This window comes from Podarcis muralis, chromosome 4 (genome assembly GCF_964188315.1).
Source record: "Podarcis muralis chromosome 4, rPodMur119.hap1.1, whole genome shotgun sequence".
NCBI lineage: Eukaryota > Metazoa > Chordata > Lepidosauria > Squamata > Lacertidae > Podarcis > Podarcis muralis.
In genome coordinates, this window is record NC_135658.1 from 2,041,082 (window position 1) to 2,063,558 (window position 22,477).

Consider the following 22,477-nt stretch of genomic DNA (forward strand, 5'->3'; position numbering starts at 1 on the left):
TGTTCAGTTGTACAGAAAACATGTCCGATCAGTTCAATCTCCTCCTAGCAAGTGACTCAAACTTCCTTTACAAACGCAACAGGAAGGTCTCATATTACACTGAGAACAAAGCTTTGAGAAATCCCTGGAACATTCTTTCCCATAGCTAGCCACATCATGTGATGTAAACACCGAGCTGCCAGTTTGCAGCTGCGTTGTATCCATATCGTAACAGCCAGTAAGATTCATCTCCCCCTCTCCATGCCCCCATGAACCCCTTGAATTTGGCTCTAGGGCATTGGAAGGGAACCTCTACAGAACAACTCACGAGGAGAGGAGAAAGTGAACCCTTCCATCTGGCAAACTGGAATGCTTGCGTAGGCAGAATGATTTGAAAACCACAAGGTGGAGTACCACCTATTTGCACAAAGACGAATTCCCATAGTTAAAATGCAGAATAAAATAATTCAATTAAAGCATTAAAATAGGTGCCCATAATTAAAATGTGCAGCAAAGCAATCTTATTGAAATAACACAGCAATTAACAGGAAGAAAACCACAGAGCATTGTGTAGCAGATCATATTTCTGCTGTCTCAGAGGAGGACATTTCCCTTTTTCTTTTAGGGTCCAGTGTGCTTTGAAGATGTCGCTGTTCGTTTCACGGACGTGGAGTGGGAGTTGCTGGATCCTGACCAGAGAGCTCTGCATAAGGACGTCATGGAGGGGAATCGGGGGATCGTGGCCTCTCTTGGTAAGCCTCCGTGTGGGATCGTCCTATCTGCCAGGAAATTCAAGAAATACCTCTATGTGATAAACCTCATATAGTTTCACAGCACCCCCTACAACACCTGGGAACCTAACACCCCCACAAGAAATAGTAAATTACAGCTTTTTCTGTGAACAATCTTCCTCCAGTTCTGCCTCCTTCTACCACAGTTGGGCTGATCTGAACTGCCCAGGCATCTTAAATGTCAGCTTCAGAGTTGTTAGAAAAGATAAGTAGCTTCTGTCAGGTTTTCTGTTATTGTTTTTGCTGCTGTCAGTCTTGGGTTGACCAAAGAGACGACTGACACTGGAGACGGAGGGGATGCCATGACTGGGCCAAACAACATCTGCCACAGAGAATAGCCAGGCTGATTGAATCTCAGGTAGTAGTAGCAGTGATAATAATAGCAATAATAATAATTTTTATGTATACGCTGACCATCTGGCTGGGTTGCTCCAGCCAATCTGGGAAGCTTCCAACACATATACAGTGGTACCTCTGGTTGCGAATGGGATTCGTTCCGGAGGTCCGGCCAGATCCCGAGGTTTTTGCAACCCGAGGATCACTGTTCTGCGCATGCGCATGGATTTGCCGCTTTAATAAGCTGATGTTTACGTAACCAGAGGGTTACGTAACCTGAGGTGCTACGGTATAAACACGAAACAGTAATAATAACAACAATCTAATCTAATGAAAAAAGTACAAAAAAATTAAAATGAGTAACTTACTTCAAACAAAGCAACATTCAACCATTGATTAGAATCCAATAATAAATACATTGGTTTATTACAAATAACAAAGGTAATAAACACACAGCCAACTGCCTTCTCTACAACAAATTTAATGAGCATAATTTCCTAACTGGGGGCTCCATTTGTTCCTGAGGCTCTAATCCCTTTTTCTCTCCATTGCAGATTGCGATGAATTGGAAAGCAAGAATAAAGGAGACCACAACACAATCTGCAGAGTGGAGAAGGCACGTAAAAATTTGCAGTGTGGAAAGAGCTGCAGTCAGAGTTCCCATTCCACTTCCCATCAACGAAATCTCATTGGAAAGAAACCCTATCAGCACATTGCATGTGGAAAGATGTTCAGTACAAGGTCCTCTCTCACTTCCCATCAAAGAATTCATACAGGGGAGAAACCCTATCAGTGTGTGGAATGTGGAAAGAGCTTCAGTAGGAGCGACCATCTCAATACCCATCAAAGAATTCATACAGGGGAGAAACCCTATCAGTGCATGGAATGTGGAAAGAGCTTCAGTCACAGCCAAAGTCTCACTTCCCATCAAAGAATTCATACAGGGGAGAAACCCTATCAGTGCATGGAATGTGGAAAGAACTTCACTAATAGCTCCCATCTCACTTCCCATCAAAGAATTCATACAGGGGAGAAACCCTATCAGTGCATGGAATGTGGAAAGAGCTTCACTGATAGCTCCTCTCTCACTAGGCATCAGAGAATTCATACAGGGGAGAAACCCTATCAGTGTGTGGAATGTGGAAAGAGCTTCACTGATAGCTCCTCTCTCTCTAGGCATCAGAGAATTCATACAGGGGAGAAACCCTATCAGTGCGTGGAATGTGGAAAGAGCTTCAGTACGAGCTCCGATCTCACTAAACATCAAAGAATTCATACAGAGGAGAAACCCTATCAGTGCATGGAATGTGGAAAGAGCTTCAGGAAGAGCTCCGATCTCACTAGGCATCAGAGAATTCATACAGAGGAGAAACCCTATCAGTGCATGGAATGTGGAAAGAGCTTCACTGATAGCTCCTGTCTCACTTCCCATCAAAGAATTCATACAGGGAAGAAACCATATAAGTGCATAGAATATGGTAATAGCTTCACTCATAACTCCTCTCTCATTTCCCATTAAAGAATTCATAAATTGGAGAAACCCTATCAGTGTGTGGAATGTGGAAAGAGTTTCATCCAGAGAGCTCATCTGAATACCCATCAAAGAATTCACACAAGGGAGAAACAATATAAATGCTTTGAATGTGGAAAGAGCTTTAGTAAGAGCTGTAATCTCACTTCCCATCAAAGAACTCATACAGGGGAGAATCATGAAATTGTAGAATTGTGGAGCTGGAAGTGAACCCTGGTGCAATCTATTCCACCCCATGTGATGCAGGCATAGCAAGTAAAGCATCCATGACAGATGACCATCCAACTTCACTTGAAAACCTCAAAGGATGGAAATTCCCGCGCTCCCAAGGGATCCTATCCACTAACAGCTCTTGCTGTCAAAAAGTTCTTCCGCATGTTTAGTCAGTCTTGTTTTTTTAAAAAAAAAACTTGAAGGCATTGGTTTGTGTCCTTCCCTATGTTTGGCGGCTCCCAATTGAGTGTTAAAACAATACAGCATTAAATATTAAAACTATTATTAAACTATTAAAAATAGCTATATGCGCAAAGAAGGGCTTTCTCCCCCCCCCCCCCCCGTCCTGAATCTTCCATCACTCAGCTTCATTGGATGCCTGGGACTTCTCTAGCGACTTTCTCCAGGCCAGGCACAATTTCACAAACTTCCATCATGTTGCCTCTTCCTCATTGCTCTAAACCAGCCTTTCTCCACCTGTGGGTCCCCAGATGTTGTTGGACTACAACTCCCATCACCCCTAGCTAGCAAGGCCAGAGATCAGGGATGATGGGAGTTTTAGTCCAACAACATCTAGGGACCCACAGGTTGAGAACCGCTGCCTAAACTAAGAAGTCCCAAAACCTCCTGCAACCTTTCCAAATATGGGAAGTCATTGCCGCGTCTCTTGGATCATTTTCTTCACCCCTTTCTGTACCTTTTCCAACTTTGCAACCTCATTTTCGAGGGGAGGCAACCGGATCTGTATGCCCTACAGCATTGCAAAGTAATAGCGTCCCCTTTATTTCCCACCCGTTTCCTAATTAATCCTGGCATGGGCTGCGGAGCTCATACCTTTGATCCAGTCACTCTGTTTGGATAAGAAACAGATGAGAAGTGCACTTACGGCAAGTGCAGAACCCAAAGAAAAACAATATAAACTCTACCAGTTCCTTGGTGCAGATGGCCTACTGAGCTGACCCAGGAAAGGTCTGGGTGGGGCTGGGCTTTTCCTGTTTTTCATAGCTTCTCTGCTTACACAAAGGAGACTGAACAGCTGGCAGACAGTCTTCATGAGTCCAATTCTGGCCTGCGTTAACAGAAGTGCAGTGTCCAAGGGAAGTCATAGTACTGATCTATTCTGTCCTGGTGAAACCCCACCTAGAGTCCTGGGTCCTATTCTGGGCACCCCAGTTGAAGAAGGGTCTTGACAAGCTGGGGGTGCTTAGCCTGGGAAGGAGGAGACTGAGACAGGATCTGAGAGTCATCTTCAAATCTCTCTAGAGCTGCCCCATGGAAGATGGAGCAAGCTTGTTTTCTCCAGTGTGGTGTAGTGGTTAAGTGTGGTAGACTCATAATCTGGTGAACCGGGTTCGCTTCCCCACTCCTCCACATGCAGCTGCTGGGTGACCTTGGGCTAGTCACACTTCTCTGAAGTCTCTCAGCCCTACTCACCTCACAGTGTTTGTTGTGGGGGAGGACAGGAAAGGAGAATGTGAGCCGCTTTGAGACCCCTTCTGTTAGTGATAAAGCGGAATATCAAATCCAAACTCCTCCTCCTCTTCTAATTCTTCCTGCTCTGGAGGGTAGGACTCAAACCATTGGCTTCAAGTTACAAGAAAAGTGATTGCAACTAAACATCAAGAAGAACGTCCTGATAGTAAGAGCTGCTCAACAGTGCAAAGGTGGTGGGCTCTCCTTCCTTGGAGGTTCTGATCCTGAAGTTGGGTGGCCATCTGTCCTGGGTTCTGTAGTTGAGATTCTCGCATTGCAAGGGGTTGGACCAGACAGCCCTCAGGGTCTCTTCCAATGACACAATTCTGTGGTTCTAGGGGGAGAATGTGGGGGCAGTAAAATTACACTACACCCAAAGCCTCTTTGTTTCCACAACATGTCCAAAACAATGGCACAACTTTGCAACTGGCTTGAGAGCAACTTCCCTCTCGTTGAGGTCCATGAGAGGGTCTCCCCTGCACAAAGCTACTTCTTCTCAACACGCTCACCCTAGGATGCCAGAGCTCTGGATGTGGTGCAAGTCAGGATCTTTTAGGCTGCCCTTGATTGCCCTGTGGACCATTCTCCAAGTAAACAGGCTGGATTCTTTGGAGTCTCCCAATACACTTAGAAGCTTTGTTAAGGAGAACCCAGAACCCACCGTTTTTTGTTGCCTTACGGTTGCCCATTTCATCTGCTTAGCCAATCCAAATATTCACGGCCAACAGGTACCGCCGCTGTCTCCAGCAACTCTCTCCCATGGGAATGGCTTGGCTCCCCTTCTTCTCTCTGTGAGAATCCAGGGAACGGGAAGGGGAAAGAAACCAAGCTAGAAGATGATCACAGGTTGTTGGTTTTTTTGGGGGGGGGCTTGTTAACAATTCTGTGTGGCACCTTGAAGGCTCTCCGATTCTGACTCCAGTCCTACCTCGGAGCCACTTCCTTTGTGGGATTTGTCAGCCCCTCTGAGGTCCCCCCAGGGCACCTGCTCAGCTGAGAGGAGGGTGTCATAGCACAGGTAGCAAATCAGCTGTTGCTCCGCCCCTTGAGGGATTCCCCGCCTCACTTAATTGGCCAAATATTCCAAAAGGGCATCACCCGCCACTATATAAACCCTCTCACCCTCGGCAGCAGCAATGAGGTGGTACAGCTTTTGGGTGCTAAGAGTGTGTCCCTGCTTTGGGAGGGGGAACACAGCCCCCCCAGCAAAGTTTGGAGGATGAGCCAAGAGGTATAGACGGACATTGGAAGGCAAAATGTTGCAGGAATTTATGTATAGGTTGGGGGGGGGGTTGCCACTGCAGTAGATATCATGCACATGCAGCCCACTACCAAAATCAGCACCATCACTTTTGTGACTTGTCCCCACAAAACACTTCATCACAGTTTCTTCCTATCTGCTCAAAGGGCCTCTGCTGCACAATACCAAATGTAAGATTTCACTGATCAATGTATCTATGTACTGGCTCACTGGGAAAACTTAAGAAATTCATATAGACATGTGAGCTCAGCTATTCAGCAGCCCCTCTGCCTGAGGGATAAGCAGCCAATAAAAGTTTGGATTCTCTTTTGATCGGGGATTCCATCTTGCTTCGTCTTGTGGCAGGTGGCTGACCCATGGAAGAGGGAGCCAGCTTGTTTTCTCCTGCCCTAGAGGGGAGCACCCAGAAGAAGGGACCCAGAGGACCAGAAAGCAGTTTCTGCTGCCTAAACAGCAGGAAGAACATTCTGACGGGAAGAGCAGCAGAATCTCTTGGGAGATGCCGGACTCTCCTCTCTCAGCCGCCACTATATAAACCCTCTCACCCCCGGCAGCAGCAATGAGGTGGTACAGCGTTCAGGTGCTAAGAGTGTGTCCCTGCTTTGGGAGGGGGAACACAGCCCCCCAGCAAAGTTTGGAGGACGAGCCAAGAGGTATAGCCGGACACTGGAAGGCAAAATGTTGCGGGAATTTATGTATAGGGGTTTTTTTGGGGGGGGTTGCCCCTGCAGCAGATATCATGCCAATGCAGCCCACTACCAAAATCAGCACCATCACTTTTGTGACTTTTGTGACTTGTCCCCACAAAACACTTCATCACAGTTTCTTCCTATCTGCTCAAAGGGCCTCTGCTGCACAATACCAAATGTAAGAATTCACTGATAAATGTATCTCTGTACTGGCTCACTGGGAAAACTTCAGAAATTCATATAGACATGTGAGCTCAGCTACTCAGCAGCCCCTCTGCCTGAGGGATAAGCAGCCAATAAAAGTTTGGATTCTCTTTTGATTGGGGATTCCATCTTGCTTCGTCTTGTGGCAGGTGGCTGACCCATGGAAGAGGGAGCCAGCTTGTTTTCTCCTGCCCTAGAGGGGAGCACCCAGAAGAAGGGACCCAGAGGACCAGAAAGCAGTTTCTTCTGACGGGAAGAGCAGCAGAATCCCTTGGGAGATGGCGGACTCTCCTTCCTTGGAGGTTTTTCAGCAGAGGTTGGATGCTTTGGCTGAGATTCCTGCCTTGCAGTGGGGCTGGAATAGATGACCCTTAGGGCTCCCTCCCATTCTAGGATGAGGTTCCTTGCTTCCTGCAACCCCCTTTCCCCTGCAACCTCTTCCTCCAGTTTCTGGCCAAGGGAGGGAGCGGATCACAGACCAACCAAGAGCGTCCCCTCAAAATGAGCATCTCTGGGATTGTGCAATGCAGGAGAGAAAAGGCAGAGAGGACTGAGCAGGGTGGACTCGGCTTTGCAAGGTGTGGCGTTTGCTCCTTGGATGGGGCAAGGAAAGGGTTAAAATGGGTGTGATGTGATTGGCCAGTGAGAATGCAAGGGGGGAGTAAAAGATAGAGTGGGAGGTTTGAAAAGTCAGTTGAGGTTTGGGAGTTGCGAGTTTGTCAGTTGGGAGAAGGAAGAGGGTGCAATAGGCAGTGGGTTGGTTGAGTTGTATTGTGAGAGAGTGAGAGGAATTGTTAGGGAGTTAGAGAGATAGTTGGGAATACTTCAGTTTGAAGTTGTTAGGAACTAATATCTAAGAAACTGACAAGAGAAAAATAAACCGAAACCATACGCTTATTCCTGCACTTAAAAATAAACTTGATTATTTGTTTATGTTAACAACTGTCTGGACTCTGTGTGTCCCCGTGAGAAGCGGGGTGGTGGCAGCGAGAAGAGCAACCACAGTGGTGGCACAGGGTCAATAGAGCATGAAACGACACAAGGGTTAAAGGAAACGGAGCTGCATTCCTAGAGAGGACAGGAAAGTAAAGGGGGGCCAGGCCCTCCAGAGGAAAACCCCCTCCCTCCCCTTCCTGCAAGCGGGGGGGGGGTTGCTTTCCTCTGCTGCAAATGCTGCCTTGCTCTCTTCCATGGGGATCTGCTGAGTCTCTTCCTCCCTCCCCCCCCCGAGGGTGCAGTGGGGAGAAGGTGGGGGTCCCAGGGATGCAGGTGTTACGGTAAAATCTGGGTGCAAGGCTGCTCTGCCACCCAGCTCGTCGGACTAAGTCCGCGGGTCCCTGCGGAGGAAAATGAGCTCAGCCGGAGTCAGGAGCAAACTGCAGAAGATCCAAGTTTATTGCGCAACAGGTTCAAGGCGAGATTGAACAGCGAGAAAGGGGTGACATGAGCTTTTGAAATTTCCCTCCATATCCCAGAATACAGTGCAAAATACATCCCAGTTACATCATGAATACATTAAGAAGAGGTTGGGTTACACAGATTACATCCCGAATACATTAGGAAGAGGTTAGGTTACACCGGATTAACATATGGAGGAGGGAGGGGGGAATATGCAGAGAGCTGGAGATATGGAGGAGGGAGGGGGGAATATGCAGAGAGCTGGAGATATGCGCAGATAAGCACATCCTGAGAAGACAATGGTCAATGTATGCATAGTCTGTCACCTGGCATTGCCCGGAGGAAAGGCTTGGCAGAGTGATTTGACAGGATTAGGGTCTTGACACCTTGCTTGAGGGATTATGGAGGACAGGGGAGGTGTCATGGGGTCCTAGAGAAATTGAGCAAATTGGCACGTTGATTTTCTATGAATTTTATAGATTTTAGTCCCTTTTGACATTGACAACTGGAAATAAATGGATATATTGTAGCGAAGAAGGAGGTGAAGAAGACATGCCCCCCCCCTTCCGTATCAGTCCCCCATTCGGAGATAGATTTGCATTAAAGTTCTGTAAGAACTTGCAAATCTTTTCTCCGCACCCTAAATCTCAGTGATTTTAGGGGTGCCTTGTGAGTAGGAATAGGCTCTAATGGAAAAGGAGGTGGGTTGAGCAGGGCAGCAAAAGAGGGAGTAACACGGACAAATACAATGTACGCGCGTGTTATATAGATATGCGCTAAATAATACCAGATGTGTGGGTTTATGCAAACCTGAAAGGGACTTGCAAGCCATGCCTCTTACGGTCATTTGCAAGTATAGCAGTGCAGGTAGCTGCATATAGGGTATTATATAAAAGAACACCTGTTGTATTTTGTTGCTAAATAACTCGTGGCATCCTAGCTCTTGGGAGAAACATTTTCAATAGTGGTGTATGCTTTACATTTAGCAGGAAGGTCCACTACTGACTGAAAAAAATGCAGTTTGCTTTTTAGCCCCACCGTTTTTGTGTTCTCAGGTGCCAAGCTAGCTCTTCTGTGGTCTCACACTGGCATAGTGGTACAGTAACACATCCTGTTGAATCCCCTCGGGGCTTTCAATTAACCATATCGCCTGGCATTCACCATAGCTGGCACAGGTTTGGACATCTCGTGAGGGAGATGCCTTTGCCTTGGCCTTTCTATGGGATTTTATTATAGGCTGTGGTCTTGCACTCATGAAAAGTTGTTCACTTGCTCTTAAAGGACCAAAAGCTAGTTGCAGCCTGGATACACATGCTCAATTCCAGCAGAGTCCAATTTGAATTTATCTTGCCCCTTGGTTCTCAACTTTTCAAAACCAATATGTTAAAACCAAAGCCATTCTTTAAGGGGGCATTTGTCCAAATGAGTCAATTTAACTCTATAAGGGACCATTCTTGCTGCATCAAGGCATATACACGTTTCTTGTTATCAATAATAATATAACATATGGTAGTCGTGTCCTCAAATAAATAAATAAAATTTGGGACATGATCTACACCCATTTTCATCTGGCATCCTAATCAAAACATCTCTAATAATAATAAGGAGCGTTGCTTCAAATCTACCTGATAAAATATGGTTCCGATAATAATACTTGGTTGTGGTTAGATTAATTTCACAGCTATACGGGAAAACCAAGATTAATAAGTAAATAAATACAGAATAATTGCTACTTGAAGACAGTACTGAATCTTCAAGAGATGCAGAGAAGTCATAGAAAAGATTTGAAACAGTTTTCTGGAACAGAAAGAAAGAAATAGTAAAAATCTGGGAACTTCATGTATAGAAAAACATTAAATACATAAATAGATAGGTAGGGAAGGTTGGCACTCTGCAGAGTGCCAGGTGGGACAAGGAAATATGATCATCAGTTGACTTAATCTAAATATAGTCTGCTCTATTGGAAAGCATTGTAATATATGGGAATCCTCCATGAAAACTTGGGGTGTAAGCCATATCCTTCTGCTGTTCATAGTTATGTATCCTACATTATACAGAAACAATTACACACAGAAATTTTCCCTTTGTGGAGATAACACATTATCAGAGACACTTCAGCATTCGTACGTAATAACACATAATACACAAAACAAACTAATTAAATATCAGTTCCATATTGACACAATTGTGATCATTTACGCATGTATCTTTTTAATCCTGGAGCACAGAGGCTTGAGGTTCAAGTGAAAAATGTCCTTGCAATTCAACTCCTCCCCCCTTTGTCAGCCCCACTCCCCCGTCAGTCTATATCCTTTGAAAGAGATAGCTGTGGGCACTTTGGAAACTATGGTGTCTGTTGTTGCAGGTCTTGTGATGGCAAAGAACTGAGTTGAGGGGTTGTTGCTGCTTTTCATCTTTGCACATCTGTATAAGTGATATCCTGTAAGGGGGCAGGGGTTTGGGGACTTAAAAACACAGTTAGACAAGGAAGGGGGAAAAGGCAAAAAGGATGTCCTTGAGTTTTCCGTGGGAAGCTGCAGATAATTAAAAATCTTAGCACATTAAGCATTTTATTCATTTCAATATTATTATCACATTTCCACATAATTACTGTTATTATCTGCTAAGTTTGTTTGCTTTCCTTCACTTAGTTTTTGTTGTTGTTGTTGTTTTTCATATTATAAAATAAAAAATTACTCCACATGTATAGAAAGAGAACTGTAAAAAATACAAAGGTTAAAAAAAAAAGAAAGCAAAAAAAAAATTAGATTACCAGTCAGATGACACAAAGACATCAGATTTAGAAAAGAATTAATATTAAATAATACAAAGATATTATCAAAACCACACAGATCACCACTGGACTGAAAAAAAATGGGAAAACAATGGGGAGGAAACTTAAAATTCACCATGTGCTATCTGATAAAAGAACTTCATGAAACTGACTTTCAACATGTGATGAACATGTCCCCAAAGTAAAACACACACACACAAAATGACCTTAAGGGAAGAAAGAAGAAAAGAAATACAAATGCAATTACTTTAAATCACTGTTTGCATCCCCTCATTTTCATTTGTGCTGTGGAAGAAAAGAAAGGACACTCTGTTAAAAGGGAAAATTATTTCATGTGAGAGGTCTGTCAGGAAATGCTGTTCCTAAATTGTATAGGCATATACACACACCAAAAAAAAAAACTTATAAAATTTAAATTCCATTGGGGAGGCGAACCCTTTTGTCTTACATAGCCCCTGGAGCAAAAGACACATTAAGGGTGATTTCCCTCAATGGTTCCAAGTTTTACATAAGGAAATTTGGATAGGTTTTACAGTTCCCCCCTTCCCCCCTCTTTTAACTGATCTGGCCTCTGTGCATGTGCAGAGTTCATGTCTCAGCAAACCTCTTACACCATTGAAATGTTGCGCCTTTTGGCTAAATTAGAATAAAGGAAGGGAAGGGTAAGGAGTAGATTTAAAAAATAGGGTTAGATTAAAATATTCACCAAAGCTAGCAATTGCAGCCCAAGCAAAGCTGAGTGCTTCCTTTATGCATAGGAAAGGGCTAACATCAGTCTGGTCATTCGCGGAACAATGCCACGCCCTTATATATGGGAAAAATTGGCCAGAGAGTCTGAATTCATAGGATTTTTAACATTCTCAAGTCATTTCAGCCTTACCATTTGCAGACAAAAAAAATTCTGCCATTTATTTACAGGATTGGTCAAGGCTGATTCTGCTTGATTATGAATTTGTATGTGCTTAAACTTTGAGTAGACTTTTAAGTCTGATTTTTGTTAATAATAGACAAAATGATAAACACTGTAATCACTCAAATGCCTGACCTCACCAGTTCTGCTTCAAAACATCACGGCTTTCACCTCTCACCCTTAAAAAAACAAAGAACAAATCTGGGCTGAATTTCAACTCATCACATGCTTGTAGACACATGGCCCTCCACACAGCCGCAAATTGGGAAAGTTGAAAGGGACCCTGGGGTCATCTAGTCCAACCCTAAAATACAGGGTTCATAGCAAGATTTGTACTACCAGAGAGACACACACATACTTATGTACACAGGCACAACTGGGGAAGAGACCATAATCAATGCTCCTATCATGTACTAAGGAAGAGGAAAATAAAAGTACCCAACTTTATACAGAGCCCTTTTAGCAGATCTTGAAGCTAGTTTGAGTGAGAGTTTACTTCCTTAGACTAAAGAATGCAAAGAATGTGCCCCCCCTTGTTGAAGGAAGCTTACTCGGGAGTAAATTCACTCAGCACAGAAGTAAGAAAAGGGGGGGGACCTGAAAGAGACTGAAACAAGTGGGGGAGGCATTTTCCAATAAGAAGCCAGGAAACCCTGGCTGATCTTAGAGACTGATATCAGGACTGGACTCTATAGATAGGCAATTGTTGTCTATCGAAGCTTCTACCTTTTATTAACAATTTTCTTAGAAAGAACACCTATTTTCATAGGCATGTGCTTAACGAAATACAGACACTGCATTTTAGCTTGAGAGAGCAGTTGTGCTCAACTACGCTTTTGCAGCAGAAACATTAGGTTAACTTCACATTCCAAAATAGACTGTAGACTTACAATCTCAAAGGTTGCGGCAAAGCAAGGTGGGGTAAACATTTGCCCACCTCATTCTCATTTTTTTTAGGATTGATAAGGTCCAGCATGGCTTCCTTAGATTTAAAATTTCGAAGCTAGCTCGTGGCTTAAACTATGCACACTCAAGAAAGGCAGTCTGTCAGAGACAGAAGGAACAGATAACACACCTAACAGACAACATGTAACAGACAACACACATAACAGACAACATGTAAACATATATATTCTCATCCTTTAGTTGGTTATTGCAAGGAGTTGGGCTGCTTCCTTTGGCTTCATTAAGTGAAATTAGTAGGAAGGTCCCACATGGGTTTATGAGCCTCTTTGCCTCTTCAAACACACCACCAGTTAATCAGACTGGCAGGGCTCACAACGCTTGGTTGACTGGGTACCCCTTTATATATGCATGCGTTGCTGTTGTTGCTTTTTGTTGTTTTTTTCTTTTTGGGGGGTGTCTGGGATAGAGAAGGGAGAAAGAGAAGGGTTGATTGGGATTTGGTTAACTTGTACAGGGGGCTATTTAGGGTTTTTCTATCTCTTGTTGCTTGGCAACTTCCTAATGGGTTTTAGCGAGCTCTACCTATCTAGTTTCCTCTATTCCTTTCCTTATTTCCTATTCCAAATCCTGGGGTTCCTTTCCACTCTGCCAAATCCTGCCCAATTCCTCCTGGGCTATCCCTCCTGGCAACCTCCTACCTATCGTCACAATCTCAGGAAAAGGGGCCCTACTGAACGCCCGCGCTGTGCGGTGCCAGATCGGGTGATCCCTGGATAGAGTTTGAACCGAAAATCCCCCTTGCTTTTGGAAGCAGGCTCACGCACGATACACGTGTTACGTGGCCCGACCAGTGCGGCTGGGATTAATGATAGAAAGCAAGACCCCTTCCTGCCCCCTCCGTAAGGGAGCTCGGGAAGTTCAGAAGAGGAACTCCAGCCCCTTGCTTTCAACTGAGATGCCTGTTGTGGAGAGTCGGCTGTCTTTCCAAGCCGGGTCTCTCCGTCTTACTTTCGGACTCTCAATTGGTGCTGCTGGCTGGAGATTTTTAGAGGAGAAAGAGATAGAGCTCAGAACCCCCCTTTTGGGTCGAGCAGCAGTCCACGGTCTCTCTCACCAATTGGACCAAGAGACAGGCGAGAAGTAGCGATGGAGAGGAGGGCAGAGAATTCAGTTGCCAGGAGATTCCACCCCCTTCCCACCTGTGCACTGGATTTTTCCTTATACTCACATATCTTCGATTATGGTCCCGGGATCGATGAATAAGCCAGCTGGATCCCTCTTTGCTCCCCGGCTGAACTCCTGGGGCTTTCGATTACCGCCCGGAAGATGGCCGGGGGTCCAAAGGATCTTCCCAGGCAAAATGGCCCGGTGCCGGCTGAAGATTTCAGGGCCCCCAGTCAGCAACACAGGAGAACCGCAAAGTCCCTGTTCAGGCGCCATCTGTTATGGTAAAATCTGGGTGCAAGGCTGCTCTGCCACCCAGCTCGTTGGACTAGGTCCGCGGGTCCCTGCGGAGGAAAATGAGCTCAGCCGGAGACAGGAGCAAACTGCAGAAGATCCAAGTTTATTGCGCAACAGGTTCAAGGCGAGATTGAACAGCGAGAAAGGGGTGACATGAACTTTTGAAATTTCCCTCCATATCCCAGAATACAGTGCAAAATACATCCCAGTTACATCATGAATACATTAAGAAGAGGTTGGGTTACACAGATTACATCCCGAATAAATTAGGAAGAGGTTGGGTTACACCGGATTAACATATGGAGGAGGGAGGGGGGAATATGCAGAGAGCTGGAGATATGGAGGAGGGAGGGAGGGGGGAATATGCAGAGAGCTGGAGATATGCGCAGATAAGCACATCCTGAGAAGACAATGGTCAATGTATGCATAGTCTGTCACCTGGCATTGCCCGGAGGAAAGGCTTGGCAGAGTGATTTGACAGGATTAGGGTCTTGACACCTTGCTTGAGGGATTATGGAGGACAGGGGAGGTGTCATGGGGTCCTAGAGAAATTGAGCAAATTGGCACGTTGATTTTCTATGAATTTTATAGATTTTAGTCCCTTTTGACATTGACAACTGGAAATAAATGGATATATTGTAGCGAAGAAGGAGGTGAAGAAGACATGCCCCCCCTTCCGTATCACAGGGGAGGGTGGCTCATGGGGGGGAGCCCCAGGGAGCAGGGGGTCCTGCCAGGGAGGGGCGAGGTCGCAGGAATTGTCTCCTTCCTTTAGATCTTTTTTGGGGGGAGGGTAGGATACCGCCCCCCCTTCCAGAAAAAAAATTATTCAGAGCCCCCTGGGAAATCCAGCAGATAGAAATCTAGCTTCTTTAAATAAGGCTATCAGTAGGACTTCTGCTGTGTGTGACACGGGTCAGCGTCATTGCACAACAGAGGAAACATGTATGAATGGTTGCTCCCAAACCTCTTCCTTTGTTTCTCTCCTTTCTTTCTCCTTATTGGCAGAGGAGGCAAGCCAAGCAGATCAAGCCAAGCTTTATGAGGAGCTGGGTATGTTTAGTTGGAGAAGAGGAGACAGAGAGGAGATGGGAGAGCCATGTCACCTGGGCGTAGGATTCCAACCAATGGCTTCAAGCTACAAGAAAGGAGATTCGGACTCAACACACCTAGTCATTTTTCACGAGGCACCAATGAGTCCCTTGTCAATCAGTTCTGATTTCATGAATTGACTGGAAGGAAGGAGCAACCAGGCTGATTCGCCTCACATTAATCTCTTTGCTTGCCTCCAGAATTCCACAATCTCCCTTCTAGAGGCCTAAAACTCCATGTCCTCCTCCTCCTTCTCCTCCTTTTTTGAAAGATAGCTCAGAGTCTGGGCTGTGGTGCAGTCCTACCCTGGTTCCCAGCAAGACTCATCCATGCTTGCTCAGGGAACCTTTTTCTTCTCCTGATATTGTACAGCTTTTGTAACAGAACAATGTATTTGCTTTGTAGGATTTGCTAGAGCTTCTCATTCAGACAGACAGAACTTGGAAGAAGACCAAAAGGTTCCTTCCGATCTCTCAGAGGCTTCCTGAGAGCACAGATGGATCAACAAGATTCAGCTGGCCCTAGAGCAGGAAGAGGCCATGCCATCCAATCTGGGAGCAGTGGGGGATTCTGGGAAAACTCTGTGCAGAAGATCCTGGGTGAGGAGCACACCCTCCGCTCAGAGGTGCAGAGCCAGCAGTTGAGGCAGTTCTACTGCCAGGAGGCCAAAGGACCCCGAGAGGTTTGCAGCCGACTCTACCACCTTTGCCATCAGTGGCTGAAGCCCGAAAGGCACACGAAAGCTGAGATGCTGGACCTGGTGATCTTGGAGCAGTTCCTGGCTGTCCTTACACCGGAGATGGAGAGCTGGGTGAGGGACTGTGGAGCGGAGACCAGTTCCCAGGCGGTGGCCCTGGCCGAAGGTTTCCTCCTGAGTCAGGCAGAGGAGAGAAAGCAGGCAGAGAGAAAGCAGGTGAGAGAGACTTTGCTCTGGGTACTCCCAAGGGGCTCCAAACAGGATGGAGAACATCCAAAAATGGTATGCTGATGTCCCATCCTTTTTCTGGGAATGAGATCTAACACCCTTAAAGTATCTGTCTTTGCGTTCTCTTTCTAATATTTCTCACCTTTCATTTACTGTTTTGAGTTCTTGTTGTTCTTTCAGAAAAGGGATCATTTTGCAGAAATGGACCTGGATTCCTGTGAGGCAGAGAGGCCTCCGTTGGACACCAGAGAGAGGCCCCTGGGTAAGGAGGAAGGTGGTTTTTCTCTGTTTGGTCTCATTCTGTTGGCTTTCCAACTCATCTGAGGGTTCTTTTCTTTTCTTTTTTAAATGATATTTATTGGAAAAAAATTTAAAAAAAAAATTACAAAAGAAAACAAGGTAGAAATAGCGAAAAACAAACCACTTCCAACAATACAAATACAAATTCAAAATAAGAAAAGGAAAAAAACCAAAATGCACCACAAACATTTAAGAACATTTAAAAATTGAGATTCGGAAATGATTGAAACTAAGTTATGTTTGAGAAAAGTTTAACTTTTAGAGTAAATAATTAGATGAAAATACAAATACACATGAAACAAGGTTTTAATTTGCTGTTGATTTTTATTGTAAAGAATGCAGGGATGGAGGATGTGGGGAAGTCCAGTAGATGTTGAAAAAGGATTTGAAAAAGTGAATCTTTTTTTTTCTTGTTTCTCTACTTTGTAAAAAAAAAAAAAAAAGCTTTTGTTGTGTTACTGACGATGTATTAATGTTGTACTTTGACCCTGGAAAACAAAGCAATAAAAAATATTTAAAAAATAAAATAAAAACAAATCCATTATTCTCAAATCCTCAACTGTCATTACCTTCTTTCTTTGACCTCCTCCTCCTCCCTTTTTTTTTTTGTATCCTAGGTGTTAATTGTCACAGCAAATCCTTTCCATATTTCATAATATTCTGTCATTACATTACCTTAAACTATTTTAATCTTAGCTTACTATAAAAAACCTTGAAACTTAAAACTTAAATCTTACTTTTACCAACTTTTCATAACCATAATATTCTTACATAATTCTTTAAACATTTTTACAAAAAACCTTGAAACTTAAAACTTAAATCTTATTTTTACCAACTTCTCATAACCATAATATTCTTACATAATTCTTTAAACATTTTTACTAAAGCCAAGTAATTTCATTCCAACATTTTTCTAACATTCATCAATTTTATAAAACAGTCCTAGTAGTTAAAAAAAAGAAATAAAAACAAATCCAATCTTCATCCAGCGTCCCTTCCTCCTGGTCCCGGATTTTGTCAGTCCTTATTATCCCATCGATCTAGCGCATTAACCTGGTAACCTTATATCCGAGGCCCTTAAGTCTCTTCCATGTCCCTTCCACAGCTCTTCTTCATATTTGTAACTGTATTTTCCCTTGTCTCCTGCTCTTTTCACTGGTGGGAACTCCAGCTTAGCAATATTTTTGACCCTTCTCGACAGATCAGACCCTTTTCCATAATCAACACTAAATTCCATGTGGTATTTAAAAATATGTTTGAAAATGGTATAAGTGCAATTTATTCAGAACAAAAGGCTAAATTAATAGTAAATAATGTGGTGACAGAGGAATTTCAGATAGAGAAAGGGACACGACAAGGTTGCCCGATTTCCCCATTACTCTTTATTTCACTCCTGGAGGTTCTGTTAAATATGATCAGAAGGAACCATCTGATTAAGGGTATAAAGGTCGGAGCAAAACAATATAAATTGAAAGCCTTTGCAGATGATCTAGTATTGACATTACAGGAGCCAGAACCTAGTACAAAAAGAGTACTAGAACTGATCCAAGAATTTGGTCATGTGGCAGGATTTAAGCTGAATAAATTAAAAACTAAAGTCCTTGAGAAAAATTTAACAACTAATGAGAAAGAGAGGTTTCAGAATGAGACAGGTTTAACAGTGGTTAAGAAGGTGAAATACTTGGGGATTAATATGACAGCCAAAAATGGGAATTTATTTAAAGACAATTATGAAAAATGTTGGTCGGATGTTAAAAAGGATTTAGATATATGGTCAAATCTGAAGCTTTCCTTGTTGGGTCGAATTGCTGCTATAAAGATGAATGTATTGCCAAGAATGCTGTTTTTGTTTCAATCATTACAAATCTTAGACAAAATGGACTGTTTCAAGAAGTGGCAGAGAGATATTTCTAGATTTGTCTGGCAGGGCAAGAAGCCCAGGATAAAATTTAAAATATTAACGGATGCAAAGGATAGAGGTGGATTTGCCCTGCCAGAATTTAAACTTTACTATGAATCAGAAGCATTCTGCTGGTTGAAAGATTGGCTGCTTCTTGAGAACACAGACATTTTGGATTTAGAAGGTTTTAATAATGTTTTTGGGTGGCATGCATACTTGTGGTACGACAAGGTTAAAGCTCATAAAGCATTTAAAAACCATATTGTCAGGAAAGCATTGTTTAATGTCTGGACAAGATATAAGGACTTACTTGAAAATAAAACCCCAAGGTGGTTGTCACTGATGGAGGCAAAGGCCCAGAAAAAGCTCAATATGGAGGCCAAGTGGCCGAAATATTGGGAAAATTTGGAGCGGGAAGGAGATAATCTGAAATTGCAGAGTTTTGAGAAACTAAAAGACAAAGTGTGAGATTGGCTTCACTATTACCAAATAAGAGAGGCCTATAATATAGACAAAAAAATGGGCTTCCAGGTGGAAAAATCAAAGTTGGAAACAGAATTGTTAGATCCTAAAACAAAGATACTTTCAAGAATGTATAACTTGCTGTTAAAATGGAACACTCAGGACGAGACGGTCAAATCTGCTATGATTAAATGGGCACAAGATGTTGGACATAATATTATGTTTGCTGACTGGGAACAGTTATGGACCACAGGTATGAAGTTTACGGGATGTAATGCCTTAATAGAAAATATAATGAAAATGATCTACAGGTGGTACATGACACCAGTCAAGCTTGCAAAAATTTATCATTTGCCCAATAATAAATGTTGGAAATGCAAAGAGACTGAAGGTACATTCTTTCACCTTCGGTGGACGTGCCCAAGGATTAAGGCCTTCTGGGAAATGATCTATTATGAAATGAAAAAGGTACTTAAGTATACTTTCCTGAAGAAACCAGAGGCCTTTCTCCTGGGCATTGTTGGCCAATTGGTGTCAAAGAAGGATAGAACTTTTTTTATGTACGCTGCAACAGCAGCAAGAATACTTATTGCAAAGTACTGGAAGACACAAGATTTACCCACTCTGGAAGAATGGCAAATGAAGATGATGGACTATATGGAATTGGCAGAAATGACTGGCAGAATTCGAGACCAGGGAGAAGAAATGGTGGAAGAAGATTGGAAGAAATTTAAAGACTATCTGCAGAAATACTGTAAAATTAATGAATGTTAAAGTGATGTTGGACTGAAAATAAGTGGTTTTGGTATTAAGGCTTATAAGAATATGTAAATGTAGATAGTTATTAGGACGGGAATTTATAGTTATAATAGGTTAAGAATAGAGAGTAAAGATAAATGGAAGAGGGTAAGGATTTGCTGAAAGGATTTTGTAAACGGGAATACAAAAAGGGGAGGTGAGAGGAAGTCAAGGAAACAAGCAAATGAACTTAAAGATATTGAAAAATGGAGTTTTATTTTTTAAAGACATTTTCCTTTTCTTTTTTTCCCTTCTTTTTTCTACTTTTTTGAATGTCTATTTTTTTATTTTTTATCACACTGTTTTTCTTTGTACTATTTTATCACACTGTTTTTCTTTTGTGTAAAATCTTAATAAACATTTTATATATAAAAAAAAGTTTCAAAAACCCTCCAAAATTAAGAGCCCCCACAATCCCAAACATCTCACGGCCCATTGCCAGACTTGAAAAGTCCAAACATCCCTGCATAGGGGGGGGGCAATCCAGCCCCCCATTTCCAAGCCAAACCAAAGTTTTTCTTTCCAAATCTGGCTTTTTCCAAGTTCATTTGTCAAATCTGAAAGCTCATATTGCTGTTGGGCCTGTTCTGTCAGGCACACTCCTGATTTAATTCCTGGGTGGGCTCCACATATTTTCCCACTGTCTGTTCAAAATTTCCCACTGCCTGTTCAAAATTTCTAATCGAATTCGCCATCAAATTCGTCTTCTCATGTAGCTGTTCCAGTAGGGCATTTGTTTTATAGAAAGCACACAACAGAGCTTCTGAATACATTGTCCTGCAAGGTCAGATGTCTATTCCCACAATTGTAATCTGTAACAGCTGCCAGCTCCCTGGAATTAGTTACAGTTTCACAGTCTCCCTCTAGGGGGGAAACTTCTATTTGTTCTTGCAACAAAGTTTTCCTTTTTGAGATATTTTGTCAATATTTGTTCCTTTAAAATGCGAAAGGAAACAGTGGAATCACTATGTTTCTCTTCTTTTAGCTATCTGTCAAAACCGTTTGTCTCTGGTCAATGGGCTTCAAATGTCAGTCCTGACACCCCACTCCAGGATCAGGACGGTGGAAAGTTACTTTACTTTAAACTCATTTCTGCAGGTTTAAACAGTCCGAAAAAGATCCCCCTTCTTCTCCTGCTGCCGAAGGGGGGTTCAACAATTTTAAATGATGAAAGCCAATCCTTTAGACTCACAGCACCGTGCCACTTCCCCCCCTTTGCTTCGGAGACCGTTAGTGGGTTCCTTTGCAGGTTGGGGCGCTAAGGGTGCCCGCCGAGTCCCATGGTCACAGGCTTCATCTGCCTGTGATTTTTAAAAGGGTCCCCGCTTCGCCATAGCGGAAAAGACCCGTTTCGCGCGGAGCTAGTCCCTCCACTTCAGAGGGAGTCCGCCATTGCCGATGGCCCCACCCCGGAAGTCTCCATCTGAGGGTTCTTTTCATCTTGGTTGTTGTTTTTTTATCGGTGGGGGTTGGGAACAAGGGTCCAGAGGAGGGGAGATGTATTTCTGCACACCTAACATGAAATGGGCACAAACCTTCAACTGCACTCAGCAGGTAAGGCTTTCTCAAAGCCCATCTGTAGTTAGAGATGTCCTGTTTCCCCTGTGAGAGATGCAGGCACTCCTAGCATCCTGATTACCTTTTTTTCTTTTGCAGGTGACAGAATGATGGCAGCAAGACCTCTTTATCCGCCTTTTTATGAGGGCAGAAGGGGAGCAGCGGCTGTGGAACCAGATCAGGTCAGGGGAATCTGCCTTGTGGGGACAGAGGCCGAGGGATGGAGCAATGTCATGGACTGGTTGGGCACAGAGGAATGGTGGGAGGAAGCAGCCGGGGAAGCAGGAAGGGAAGACGGCTCAGAGCCCAAGGAGTGAAGGTGGAGGAAGGATGAGCAGTGAAAGGGAGAAGAGGGAGAAGCCTGGGAAGAGGAGGTGTCAGAAGCTGAAGGGGAAACAGGGCTTAGTGAGCTGGGAGATTCTGAGGCAGAATGCAGTGCAGAATCGGATGCAGAAGAGGAAGGAGGCGAGTGGGAGGAGGAAGATCGAGAGGCAGAGGTGAGTCAGGAGAAGGAGGAGCTACCGGGGGCTCCCTCTCCTTCTGCCAGAATCCACCCTCCCTGCTTGTCTCTCAGAGCCAAGAGGGGTCTAACATGGAGGAGCAAAGGCAGGCTGCACACTGGCACATTGTTGGATCGCTTGCCAGAAACCCCAGAGAGGGGGGGACTTGGAAAGCTGTGGGGAGCCAGGGGCCTTCATTCTCAGCAACTGCTTTTGTGGAGGAAGAGGCTCAGGGAATGAGCTGCTGTTCTCAAGAGGCCCGAAACTCAGCCAAGTCTGTGAACATCATGCTCTTGCTGATAAAGAGTTAAATCCAGCTGTGAAGTGTGGGATTTCCAGACCATATATCTCTGTGACACCAGCCTTCTGAATGTTGCCAGCAGGATTCATCTATAGCTGCAATTTTCATGGAATCCTAGAGTTGAAAGGGACCCCAGGGGTTATCAAGTCCCACCCCCTGCATTGCAGGAATCTCAGCTAGATAATCCAAGACAGATGGCCATCCAAACTAGGCTTCTTGTATTTCTATATTCATCAATGAATGCTAAAATAGGCTTCTAAGCAGTGGACAGATGATAACAAATAGTGGCCAGAATTCACCTAGCCAGCCCCATCCGCTGCAAAATGGGGCCTACCCCCCATTCCTCCCCCTTTCTATGTCCCCATGAACCTCTTGAATTTGGCTCTAGGGCATTGGGAGGGAACCTCTCCAGAACAACTCACGAGGAGAGGAGAAAGTGGATCCTTCCATCGGGGAAACTGGAATGCTTGCATAGGCAGAAAAACGTAAACATAAACTGGAGTACCACCTATTTGCAAAAAGACGAATACCCACACTTAAAATGCAGAATAAAAGAATTCAATTAAAGCGTTAAAATAGGTACACATAATAAAAATGCGCAGCAAAGCAATCCTATTGAAATAACACAGCAATTAACAGAAAGGAAATAACAGAGCATTGTGTAGCAGATCATATTTCTACTGTCTCAGAAGAGGA

General features: G+C 43.8%; 3 protein-coding genes across 10 annotated transcripts in view; 2 read left to right on the top strand and 1 right to left on the bottom strand.

Annotated features, from left to right (window-relative positions):
- Positions 1-22,477, bottom strand: part of LOC114589664 (uncharacterized) — a 999,511-nt gene that overhangs the window by 798,138 nt on the left and 178,896 nt on the right. The window lies entirely within an intron of this gene.
- The window catches only part of LOC114589671 (uncharacterized), a 184,200-nt gene that overhangs the window by 125,259 nt on the left and 36,464 nt on the right, over positions 1-22,477 (top strand). The window contains exons 3-4 of one of the 8 annotated variants that reach the window (XM_077927938.1): positions 605-731; positions 1,661-4,972. The exons of 6 other annotated variants lie outside the window; for them this stretch is intronic. In XM_077927938.1, the coding sequence (XP_077784064.1) occupies positions 605-731; positions 1,661-2,625 (1,092 nt within the window). In that variant the 3' untranslated portion in view covers positions 2,626-4,972. Of the gene's footprint in view, positions 1-604; positions 732-1,660; positions 4,973-22,477 lie in introns of those variants that run through there. One more of the 8 variants, XM_077927932.1, reaches the window with a different exon arrangement.
- LOC114595136 (uncharacterized) overlaps positions 14,748-22,477 on the top strand; it is a 130,419-nt gene continuing 122,689 nt past the window's right edge. Inside the window, exon 1 of the mRNA XM_077927905.1 lies at positions 14,748-15,951. Within this exon, the coding sequence (XP_077784031.1) occupies positions 15,535-15,951 (417 nt within the window). The 5' untranslated portion in view covers positions 14,748-15,534. The remainder of the gene's footprint in view (positions 15,952-22,477) is intronic.